The sequence below is a fragment of the Hermetia illucens genome, chromosome 5, assembly GCF_905115235.1.
Source record: "Hermetia illucens chromosome 5, iHerIll2.2.curated.20191125, whole genome shotgun sequence".
Lineage (NCBI taxonomy): Eukaryota > Metazoa > Arthropoda > Insecta > Diptera > Stratiomyidae > Hermetia > Hermetia illucens.
In genome coordinates, this window is record NC_051853.1 from 31531666 (window position 1) to 31544363 (window position 12698).

Genomic DNA, 12698 nt, shown 5'->3' on the forward strand with positions numbered 1-12698 from the left:
ATCTTATTCACCCTTTGAATTTTAGGAAAGAGAAATGATTTATACATAATATTTTCAATACCTTCGAATGCCAAGAAACTTTTCAACATTGATCCGAAAAAAGGATCATCATCAAGGATTGAGTGTCTTAATGGAATTCGTTTCATTTCAATTGTTTGGGTCGTTTACGGTCATATTTTTGCAACTCTACCAAATGTTCCAATTGCTAATTACAAGTATCTATGGGAAGTAAGTCTAGATTGCATGAAAATGAAAACCAATTAATCAGTTTGTCAACTTTTCTGACCGTTAATTCTATCTCTAGGGTATATTTCCTAATAGAAAGTTTTACATTTTTACCTCAAAAAAATAATTCACCACAAGTGTAACCCCTTGAGATCGTTGGGGTAAAACCAGATATATTATCCTAGGGTGAGGAGCGTATGTGATTTTGACCCTTTCTTCTGCTACTACCTTCGAGGGATCACCGTGAAATATTACTTCGCTGGAAGGCTCTAGTCTATACCACTAAATTAAAGTACTGGATCCGATGGGCTTTCAAGAGAGTTTCTGGCGTCGCCCTACCTCCTTCTTTCATCCATGAACTTGGGGCAATGTAATATAATGTACTTAGGGTCTGTCCTTGCATTCCGGACAAGTGGAAAACTCACCCAATCTGTGGCGATGCAAATACTTTCCATAACCACCGTGTCTCATAAGGATGTGTCCAAGGTAGTGAATTATCGCGACAGATGGGTCTGTCAATTCACGGGATTAATGTATACGTTCAGCAGTCCTCTTCGGGATTACGTTGCTATTTTTGACAACACCTAAAAAGTTCCTTTCTAGTGGCCTTTCGGAACTTCTTTGTGCATTCCCTAGATAACACACATTGCCTTGCCTGAAGGTATCCTAAGCAGTTTACGATTATGTTTTGGTCCCTCGACGCCATGCGTCATCCTTGTTAGAGATGAACTAGCCTTTATTGTCCATTTTCGTTCAAATGTCTTTTCAAGCTGAATTTGGTGCCGGTTATTACATCTAGGTATGATATTTAATGATCGATTTTGAGAATGACGATCATCAGTCCGGATGTTTTCAGCACTGTTTTTTTCTACGATTGGTAACAACGATCGTTTCCCTTTTCTCATCTGCCAGCTCCAGTTTGACAATTCATAACCCTGGTTTTTCCGCATGATTGGTTTCACTTCCAGATAATTTCACGTTCCCGGGCGTCTGGAAAGTCAATCGCTGCGCTCTCCATCATACATGACGTTCCACCATAGCGGTCAAAATACCGAACTTTGAGGAACACTTGCTGATCAATGTATCCTTTCCATCTCAGCTCTGGGAGCAGCGTGACCGAAAGTAGCTTGCTTCCATCTGTTGCCGCTTTCGGTCTCTCCTAGGGAGTAGTCATTTGATGCAACAGTAGCAACAGATTGAAATCGATCCTTCCTTCCATCTATTGCCAATTCCGGTCTCTCTTAGGGAGTAGTTATTTTAGGCAAAAGAGGCAAATTTGAGTTACTATAGCTTTGGTAATAATAGCAGGATTTCCATAAAACTTTCCAATATTCTGCTTCATATTATCCGCTCTAATATAGGTAGACCCGATTTGGGATGAACTTAAGGGGGGTTCACCGCCAAATTTCAAAATATAATAATATACTATTTTTAACTTATTTGAGCAGCACGTGCAGCACCATAATTTTTTTCGTATTTTTCGGTTGGGGGATTTCTGAGAGTGTTCGTAAAATAAATGATTTCTTTCGGACCCCCGCACTTCTTCCCTTTGCAATCAGTGTTGAAACTAATACTTACTAATTGAGACCTTCCATTAGATACCCCATATGGCCATATTCATGGTAAAAAGATTTTGCATTCCTTTTTTATTTGTATGGTTACATCTAAGGAAGTTAAGGACACCTGAATGTTCCGATGCTAAAAGCTTTTGACAATGTTTGGAAATGATCTTAATTTTTGAAATTCATCTATGTCAGAGTGAAATTATGCGGTGTTTCCAACGATTAATTAATTGAAGTAATAAAAACTTGTTGTTTCTTTTCCGTTGGTGTGGGTATTTTATTCTTGCAAATACCGATATTTCGGGAACCACTTGTTCCCTTCATCAGTGCAAAACTTGTTTGCAAAACTTATTTGCACTGATGAAGGGAACAAGTGGTTCCCGAAATATCGGTATTTGCAAGAATAAAATACCCACATCAACGGAAAAGAAACAACAAGTTTTTATTACTTCAATTCATCTATGGTTGGTAATGTGTCATGGTCTTTTGGGTACGGTGTGGTGATGAAGAAGGGTTGGCTTATTGCGGAGAGATCCAAATCAGCTACTCCAGCATCAAAATTAGGGTAATTGCTTCCTTAAGGATAGAGGGGCATCGAATTGCAATATCCAAATAAAACCCCATGAGAAGAAATGTCTCTACCATAAAGTTTTCGTCGAAAAAATAGTAACCATGGTCATATACGATGTGAGGATATCCGCAATCGATATGGAGTTACACCGATTGTGGAAAAATTAGAAAAGAGTCATTTTCCATGGTATAGTTACATAATTTAATAGCTAAGAGTGCTATCCAAATAATGTTGGCTTGATACACTAAATCGTAATTTGAGAGCTTCCTGATCCTATTCAAATGAGGCCTTTGATCGAGCAAAATAGGGCAACCGATCAAGACCTTCGTTTCGTTTAGTAGCGGGGTCGTCCCGTCTGATTAATATTCAACTTCCTCAGTTATAGGTTTGAGCCGGGTAGACTTCACAGCCATTTATCCCAAGTCCATGATTTGTTGGGAGAGCAAACAGATGTCATCAGCTCAGTTAGGGTCTTTGATGAAAGACGTCATAGTTCATTGAAGCCTTCAATGTCCCTCGGGTTACATGAATAACGTCACAAACAAACAGAAAGGATAATATGGCGCTAGAATGCCACATTGTCAGTCTTTGTTGAACTTTCTCAGAAAGTCCATCTCATTGCAGTCCGTGATATTTTGCACCATCATATGCCGTTCTGATAGCAGCTATTAGTCGCTCCGGAATGACGCTCTTGAGCAGGGCATTCTAGATATTTTCCTAGTTCTCGCTATCTCGGAATCGATGAAGAGTAGGTGAAATGGAGATCTAAGCTCTGTATACTATTCCACACTAATCCGATGTGTGTTATCCTGGGGTAGTAGGTTTCAGAACGGAAACCAACCCGCTTTCTGTTGATCAAACCTCTGAGGTGTTCCTTGATACGTTCCAGGAGGCATTCAAGACAGATGTCCTTTTTCGAAATATTGACCATCAACTCCTCTTTGCATTCGTTGAAAAGCTTTTGGATTTCGAGGATTATTGGATAAGTCAAAATAGTCGCTTTCTTGAAGCAGCAAAAGAAGAAACCGGCGATAACAACGATTTCGCTATATGACGGAAGAACTTGCAAATGGTCGTAACCCTTTCGATGGTCCTATGAGGGACACTGGCGGTTGGTTTCTGATGAATGATGATGAGCAACAGAAGAGACGATTTTGAATTTGCAATTAATTTTCCTTTGTTTGTTGTTCCCCTTTCTTTTCTTCATCTCTTCTCTATCTGAGTGCAGCTCCTCCGCATCCTTTGTAATACCTCCTTACTAATTTCTTAGTTGTGTATCTCATTGGCAACGTTGTCGTTAATTTTAATCCTTGCCCTGACTGCATTCCTAAATCCTTTCCGCCAAAAAACTTAATTTTAATGAGAGCGTAATTTTTAATAAAAGCATAGGAAGAGACTTACTTTGGCCACGAATTTTAAGTTGTTTAAAGTGAGCGTTTTGTGGAACGCCAGCTCACTGCTACTGGTCCGCTAGACTTCTTCCACCTTGTGGGCAACTCTGTAGAAAGACCACATTATCTAGACGGATTTCTCTAAGGCATCTGGCGCCGTTAATTAAGCGATACTTTTGTCCAAAGTCGCCTCACTTAACATTTCTTTGTCAATCATTACATGGCTCGCCACCTACCTGTTTGACAATTTTTAGAGTCTTACTTTCGATGAGAGCATAACCAGTTTCTTTTCCTTCTCCATTGGTGTCCCTTAAGGGTACATTCTGAGTCGATTCTTATTTTCATTCTTCATGAACTATTTTCCTTCTCCACTTGTCTGCTATTTTTGCGTTATGCTAATTTCCTCTTTTTATCGTAGCTTCCCTAATAGACTGTGTATCCTTTCAGTCGAACTCAGACACTTTGGTCCGTTGGTGCGTTATAAATGAATCAGCAAGTACTATTCGATGTGCTAATCCTCTCCCACTGCGTTTTCCCACTCTCTTGACGGCTACCTCCATCTTCGACCTTGGTGTAACTTTGGACCATAAGTTCCGCTTCGACAGACTCTGTCTTCTGTCAATAATCACGCTTCCAGGAAGTTTGCTTTTTATTGGATAGCCCTGATTGCTTGAAGCATACTTGAGTGTTGCGTCGTGATCGAGACCCCTTCCCGAAACTACGATTGTCTTGCCGTAGAAAAAGTTTACCGAAACTACACCCGATCTCTTTGTTAAAGAAGAACTTCCACAATGGTAGAACTGCTGTGACTATATTACTTGCCTAAATTTTAAGAATCTCTTTTACTTAAATTTATACTCAACCTACCTCTGCACGAGTATGGTGTACAGGTGTTTGAAGGACCGGTTCTACTGTCATTACTAACCTCATGGTTTGTACAGAACTCATAATGCAGAAACTTTCGAATGCCTTCTGGATAGCTCGGACTTTATTTGCACTCGCCGAAATTACGTTGATGCTATAATGCATTTAAGTTTGGTCCTTGGACTCTTCCTCATACTATAGTTTTAAGTATAGGTTACACTTTCCATTTTTCCTCCCTCTGAGACTTTCTCCGTGGTCTATAATCTTCTTAAATGTTCTTCATCCTTATCAGCCTTTATCCTCTTCCGTACTTCCGGTTTCGTTATGTTGTTTGGTCAAAGGCTTGATCTGAATGGAGCTTCCAAATCACCATTCAGCATATTAAGCAATCGTTGTTTCGGTTAGTGCTCATATCTTCTTGGCTGGAGGACTTCTTTCTCCAAACACCTTGACCAGGCCGACATCTTCTTGCTTTCTCACCGAGCCTTGGATCTCACTCATATGACTCCAGATTCGGAGGAGGGCGAAAAACAGAGTCAGACTAAAGATAAATACAAACAACACGAAAATTCTCAATTTGATAGATTATTGTATTCTCTCTAATTTCCTTAATAGAGCAGAGGATCTAGAAAAGGAAGGAAGTAGAGGAGCTTGCCCCTTCTCAGAAAGTCGTGGGGAGAACTGAAGCACATTGCCAGGGATCAACGAAATGACGGGTAGGATGTGGTTGACGATGGTCTACAATTCCCGTATAGATTTTAACCTTATGCCACTGGTAGCGTGCTGTGTTCAAACACTGCTGAGTTAAAAAGCAATCAATTTAGCAAAGTGGCTTTGGTATTAAATTCTATGGTCTCTAGTTAGGAATATTTTTATCATCCTAAGGACGAAATCATATGGATTGCACTCTCGGCGTTATCACCGACTGTAGTAGTCTAACGAAACACGATGGTGTTTAGCCATAAAAGTAAATTGCCTATATTCAGGCCTCTTCTCAACTTCGGGTTTATGAGCATAATCTCTATTGTTTAGGATAAGTCAGGGATCCTAAGTCCACAACCACTTGTTGTTGGACCGGACCAAATGGAGAGCGACTTACTCCCACGTCTTTTTGGTCCGCGGATCCCTCGTTTGGGGCATGGCACCCAAGCATTTCAAAATTGCCTCTGCCCTGGACGAAACCGTTTGTCCTATAATTTTTTTTGCCTCTGCCCTGGACGAAACCGTTTGTCCTATAATTTTTATAATCTCTATGTTTTGGTCAACACAACAAAGTAGTTTTCAGAGCTCCTAAGTTCTTCAGTTGTCATGTTCAGTTCTAACAACCTTGACATCCGCGTTTAATCCGACTGCGATCACTGACCGGTAAGATTATCTGTCAGAACGTGTCCTTATTGATACATCTGTTTCTTCGTCAAGCAACGCATTGATTAATTGGTTTTCACAAACTTGCTATGTTTAGTTCCAAATAATATTCACCGTATAAGTTTTCAGTGGTTGACTGAAATATACACTATGGTCATCGTGAGTGGTTCATTTGCAGTTGACACATTTTTTGTTCTTAGTGGCTTTCTGCTGGCGTATCACCTTCTCAGAGAAATGGATAAAAGGTAGGTTGACAAGTTAAATTTCACAAAAGGTTTTCTGATTTTCCACTATTTTATTTGCAGAGGAAGACTTACCTTCGCCCATATTATGTGGATGTACTTTCATCGCTATCTTCGGCTATTTCCGATACTGGCTGCTACTATCCTTTTCACGACCACCCTTCATAGATTTATTGGGGACGGTCCACTCTGGAAAAAAGTTGGAGGCAAGGTTGGAATCAATTGTCCTGAGTATTGGTGGACATCCTTGCTGTATATACAAAATATCGTGAACCCCTCGAAACTGGTAAGTACGGTTTGGATTTTTTTCTTTTATTTTTTGATCAACTTTTATTAATTTTGCCGATAGTTTTGGGAAATAACAAAATTTTCTTGCAAAGATATTGAGCGGAATATATCCACATGTTTGATTGGTAAACCTATCTTTTCACTGAAAACTGTTATTGACCGTCATTGTACTAGCTTAGGTTGAGAGAGGAGCCGTGGCTTAGGCTTTTTTTAAAATCTCGTATTCAGCGGGACCTTCTAAGTCCTAACCGCTTTCCATGACTGAATCCTCGGCAAAAATTGTAATGTCTGTAATCTTAAAAGCTTATGGCCATTTTCGGTCTTTCTGGGAACCCTCTGGCAACCATTGACAGGCATCATAGCCACCTGATATTTGGCCAGGGATTCCTAGATGGACGTGTGACCATACAATTGGTTCTCTTTCCACGCGCTAATTGCATTAAGCCTATGTGGATAACTAGCAGCTATAGGGGCTGAGAAACAGAGCTACTAGTGGAACTGGGAAATCTGCACGTTAAGGTCATCCTTTCTACAAAGGATAAAGGATAGAAAGGAAAATGGAACACTAAGAGCTGGAGGAAGAAACTGGCATGACCGAAGTAAGCTTGAGGAGGCTATGAGGGGTTACTGTGCTTTGAGGCTAATACGAACCCGTGCGGCGTTCAAATGAACAAGATGTGTACACAAAAATTATTTTAACTTACTTTCCCGCGACCCTTGTTGAAAAGAAGCAGCGGACAGAGTGGAGCTTAGCTGGATGTTCAACAGGATCTCTTCTCTATCCTTGGGACTAGAAAACTATGCTATCTTGCATCGGCGATTAACTTAAAGAATCTATTGGAGATAATAAGTCTTCGAGATTCCTCAATGTTTCATATTGGCGCCCATGCTGTGGAATGCCATGTATGATAGAGTGCTTGGCCTTCCTGTGGGAATGCAGGTGGCATTGATTTGTTTTACAGACGATCTAGTGGTGCTGAAGCTGCGGAACCCCCCGATGACATGACATATGGAAGTGAGACCAATCATGCCATCAAATTATGGTGCATGTGGGCATGACGAGCTCGTTTCAAAGGCTTACATTATATATCGGGGGGTAAGGGTCGATACTAGACTGAACAACTGAGACAATTAGGTTATGCACTATTAAATCTCTAGAAAGGGGGGGGCAGTCGTGTTGATAGTATACAGTACGGATAGGATTATTTCAGCTGTCATCTCGGGAATAACCCTTCTAGATTTTCTAACAAATGAGAGGTAGTGCTCTACTAGAGAAAGGAGATGAATTCATCGAAAGTGGCTACGAGTTTCAGAAAAACCGCTATTGAGGAACTTTACAGATGTTGGTAGTGACTGTGGGATGATTTTCAAAAGGGCAGCTGTTTCCCTATACCCATCCCTTTTATTGGAAAATGGGAGAGCGAGGATAGGGAAAATTGAACTAGCACCTGATTTAGTTCGATGGTTCGATGGTTATAGAAAATATTTGCATTGCCTCCGATTGGAAGAGTCACCTGACTTCTCCCCATATGAGCAATCGGAACATATTATGGTCCATTATCTGGAGCAGGCTCCTGACTGGATCGAGCCCGGATAGAGCGATAGATGCGTGATTTAGGCATGGTAGTGTAGATCAGAGCCCATTTCTTAGACAACTGGTGGTTCTGTTGGGGGTACGGGCGAAAAACCGGGGCTGGCTTTGGTAGGTGTGACTCTCAGCCTGTCTTTGACTGCAATCTGTTGCAGTAGTATCTTTCCAAGATCTCTATTTCCAAGTATAAATAAAACAAAACAGAATAGACAGAAAGCTATTTAATGAAATAAAGTTTAAAAGTCGGGAGCTTGGTGCTTCAGATATGAAAAGTTTTGCAGAGTTTTTGTGTAACAATGCTTGGGAACGAGTTGGCTTCATTTGTGTATAGTCAGTTTGACTTTTACTCCCCCTCCTCTTTTGTATATATGGGGGCGCTCCCTTAATTTTAGCTTGGAATAATGGCATTCATTGCATATGCAATGTACCTCAAACCTTCTCACCGAATTTCTTGTTAATAGGTCTAACTGTTTCCGAGAAAAGTGCGTTTGCCAGACAGATAAAGAGTGGTCTGTAAACTCTTTGGATGAGCAGACCATCATAGAAGGTGTCTAGACCAGCTTAATGTAGTAGTTCTGCATGTGATACAATGATTCGCCAAAGAGGTGGCGCGTCTATACCTAGGAGATGCTCATTATCCAGTAGAAGATCCTCTCGACCTCTCGATGTGACGGCAATTCTAACAGTCAACAGTAAAGAGTTGCTGAAAATCTATGGTAGAATAGACGGCAGTCCAGCCCCGGGTCTGGATGGCTTACTCAGTAAGGTCCTTAAGCTCGTGTTGAAATCCTTACCGGATATATTCGCTGAGTTGTCCGAAGAGTGCATGTAGGACTATAATGGAGTCCAGAAGGACCCATAGTACGTATTCTGTTGCTGTTCAATATTCTTGGATGGGAGGAGGAACGTAGAGAAAACTCCTGGAGAGGTGTGAATACAAAAGAATTTGTTACGGAGAATGCTAGCATGGGAGTAGAATTGAGATGTGACCAACTCCATTATCGGATCTATGCAGAGCAAACTGCGAAAGGCAGAGGGGACTAAGCGCTGTTATAGACAGAAGAAAGGAAACTAAGCTAACGTGTTTTAGCCTCGCCCCGTGATATAATACCTTACGGTAGTTTCACCAGGCAGGGGGTGTCGGGGGTGGTTTTAGTGTAAAAATCTCGCACACTAGCATGCTCAGATCAGAGTCTTTAAGAGACTCCCACCTCCTCAAAAACATAAAAAAAGACAGACAGAGAGATAGACGGACAGTGGTTTTCCACCAAACTTTACAAATGAAGGCAACTGAAATTAATTTCAACCATTGAAAGGCCGTTCAGGATTTGCTCTTGCAGACCATTTATGAGTTAGACTTAACAAAATAAGTAACTTTATAGAAACCGGCAAAATGACCACAAAAAAATTGACGATAATATATGGGTTACAGGCTTGGCAATGTTCCACAGTCTCGAAATTCTAGGATCTGTTTGATAATTTGAGTTTAGATGTAAAGAACTTCAAAATAGTTTCCTTGTGATTTTGGATATAATAGTGCCTAACGAAGGTTATGTCATTATCTACTAAAAAGGAGGTCTGGCTTAGTGCTGCATATATATGTTATATGTTTTAACACCTTGGCGATTGGTATAACTATACCGACCGCTGGGCAAACAGCAACGTAAGATGCAAGAACAAAAGTAAGAGAACCGCAGGATGAGCCAATTTTTATGGATATGTGGGGATAGTATTTGACTTTGCTGGTATATTGAGGCTTCCCACGGACGTTTTCCACATAGTGTATTGTGTCATGAAGCATGCAACTTGTCAATGCTAATGAGATACACACTTTTTAGTAGAAGACTTAATTATAGTCGAATCTCCGGTTGAGTTGGCATGGGGAAAGAGGACCGACCACGGAAGAAAAGAGCAGGCGAATCTCGCAGAAACTTCAAATTTACCAAGGTAAGAGCGAATTCTTTAAAAAACGATATCCGAAAGGGGATGTAAACACTTGGAGAAGTGCTTTGAGAATTGCGAAGGACCTACTCAAAAACCGCTTGTTTCGGCAAATTACGTGCCCTTACCTCTTGCTGAAAATATAACAAACGAGGTAGTAGTAATCGCTGTCTCCAATAACTTCTAGTCGTCATGGGGGGTACTCTTGAAGGAATCGGCTGGCCAATAAACATTATCACACCGTATAAATCTTTTTTCTACAGATGGGATAGTACCGGTTATACTGCAGAAGCAGGGAGAGGGGGATTTATTGGCGCATACCACATACCTGGGGAAGTGTATTGGTAGTTTCCGTACCAATGACAGGGAGATGAGCCTATGAGTCCGCGGAGCATTTTAAGTCTATCATCATCATCATCAACGGCGCAACAACCGGTATCCGGTCTAGGATTGCCTTAATAAGGAACTCAAGACATCCCGGTTTTGCGCCGAGGTCCACCAATTCGATATCCCTAAAAGCTGTCTGGCGTCCTGACCTACACCATCGCTCCATCTTAGGCAGGGTCTCCCTCGTCTTCTTTTTCTACCATAGATATTGCCCTTATAGTCTTTCTGGGTGGGATCATCCTCATCATCATTTTAAGTCTATCAGAATCCTAAAGTCTTTCAGGGTATGTCAGCGTCTTCTAGGCAGCGACATTGTTAATACGGGAGGTTTATCAGGGGAGGGGGGATTAACTAAAATGTAGCTACTTTGACTGACAATCAAGCTACTGTCAAAGCTTGACAGTTAGTGGTTATATCTTCTAAGCTGATGAGTTAGTGCAGGGAAGAACTTAACAATCTGTCTGGTTCGTGATAAGTATGGAGCGGAACGAACTAGCTCGCCAGAGAGGGTTGACTGACTGTGCTTCCATCAGCGCAGCCGACGCTGAATTCGGTAAGCCGGACTTGTGCGAGTGTTTACAGGAGGAGAACGATCTTCAGGGGGTACTGGCTCATAGGGGACCGTGGCGCTAGACTCATCATATCCTATAATATGCACTTCAATCGCCTAGTTCTAGCAAGAGTTAGGAAATGGACACTAGGTGAATTGTTCCTTGGAAAAGTCAAGGTAGTTTGGACATGTAGGTTAAGAGAGTTGTTATCTTTCGTGAACTCCACAGGCTGGGTCTAAAATTGAGAGTTCGCCAAACTTTACTCATCTTCCTTTTGTAAGGAGTGGGTATTAAAATGGCACATCATAGCGTGCTCCGCTTTTGGGAGCAACCACTTTTATCTACCATCTCTCCTCCTTTAGATATATTAGAAACATTCTGCAGAATTACCATTCTGGTAATAACTTTATACGATGATAATTTCAATGGTTACTTTTGTAGCTTAAGGTTTAACAAAATGACACTACAGAACCCTAAAATTTTCTGAAGAATACATAGGAATATATGTAATAGGCTGCTCTCAGAGAGGTTGAAAGCAGTTCACATACCACCGAACATACTCATGAGATTTCTATTTATAGATTTTTATCTGCGTCAGCTACATCTGGACTGATTATCAAATTGATTTATAGGGATTTTGAATGATTTAAAATACTCACCTTTGTTATCCAAAAAACTGTGTTCGAATCACGCGTTTTGCAATCAGACGTCACTTAATCAATGAAGATTGTGATTGTTTTCTTAGCTACTGTATTGCAAAATAATTTCATATAAATTAACAACACGACCATGAGAGCATATTCAAATGGAGTTTCAGAGCATATTCAATAGCGGTGGGGATATTCCATGTTTTGAGTAAATGGTTGTATTGATTCAAAATTCTAGGTAGCAATCGGAATTCAAGGATTTTTATGTTAGCCTAAAAGATATCATTTCAAAGTTCGTATATTTAATTTTATTAAATATGTCAGAAGTCAAAATATTTAGATTGGAGATGAAAATTTAAGATTTTAAATATCAAACGGTCAAAGGTAACACGGTCTTCATAGCTTGATTGTATTATAGTGGTAGGTTTGTCACCGCTAGTTTAGGGGTGACCTATAATACTTGTCATCTCTCTAGATACTGTGTCGAAACGAGATCTTTGTAATTCCGGAGGCCTGCCAAACTGAAAAGATAATTGACTTTATCTGGGTGCTGTGTTCGGTTGCTGTAGTGTACACTTCTACAATTTTCAGTCGAGAAATGATAACCTCACCTTTAGGATTAAGGATTTCGAAACTAATCTTAGGGTACTGCCTCAGAGAGCAGTTTCTCGCGTTGAGGTTCATATAATGGGTTTTTAAGAGGCCTCTCACTTGGCGTGATTGTAAGTGGGTCTTTCGGCTGAGACCATCTTTCCGTGATCTGTGAGCATCTCGTCCTTGCGAGTTCAATGAACTTTATGTTTTCAAAAACTAAGTTCGAAACCCCCGCGATAGATTTTTCTGCAAGGGCCTGGTATGCCGCTTCCCTGATGAACGCCGCTGAAGATTTGAGCGGCTTTGATGTCGTGCTGCTGTATAATAGTTTAAGAGGCAACGGGAGTAGATGTGGAGGTTGATGTGGAAGATCTACTAGTTTAAGGTGTGTTGGTTTTAGATAAGGCGCGCGGCTGACTATTAATTCCATGGTAACCATGTGACCAATGATGTCGCAAATGGCGCTATGCTAGCCTATA

At 40.8% G+C, this 12698-nt stretch overlaps 1 protein-coding gene across 3 annotated transcripts in view; it reads left to right on the forward strand.

Annotated features, from left to right (window-relative positions):
• LOC119656765 (nose resistant to fluoxetine protein 6-like) overlaps positions 1 to 12698 on the forward strand; it is a 63608-nt gene that overhangs the window by 5864 nt on the left and 45046 nt on the right. For all 3 annotated transcript variants that reach the window (XM_038063346.1, XM_038063344.1, XM_038063343.1), the window contains exons 4-6: positions 26 to 228; positions 6108 to 6223; positions 6284 to 6506. In XM_038063346.1, the coding sequence (XP_037919274.1) occupies positions 26 to 228; positions 6108 to 6223; positions 6284 to 6506 (542 nt within the window). The remainder of the gene's footprint in view (positions 1 to 25; positions 229 to 6107; positions 6224 to 6283; positions 6507 to 12698) is intronic.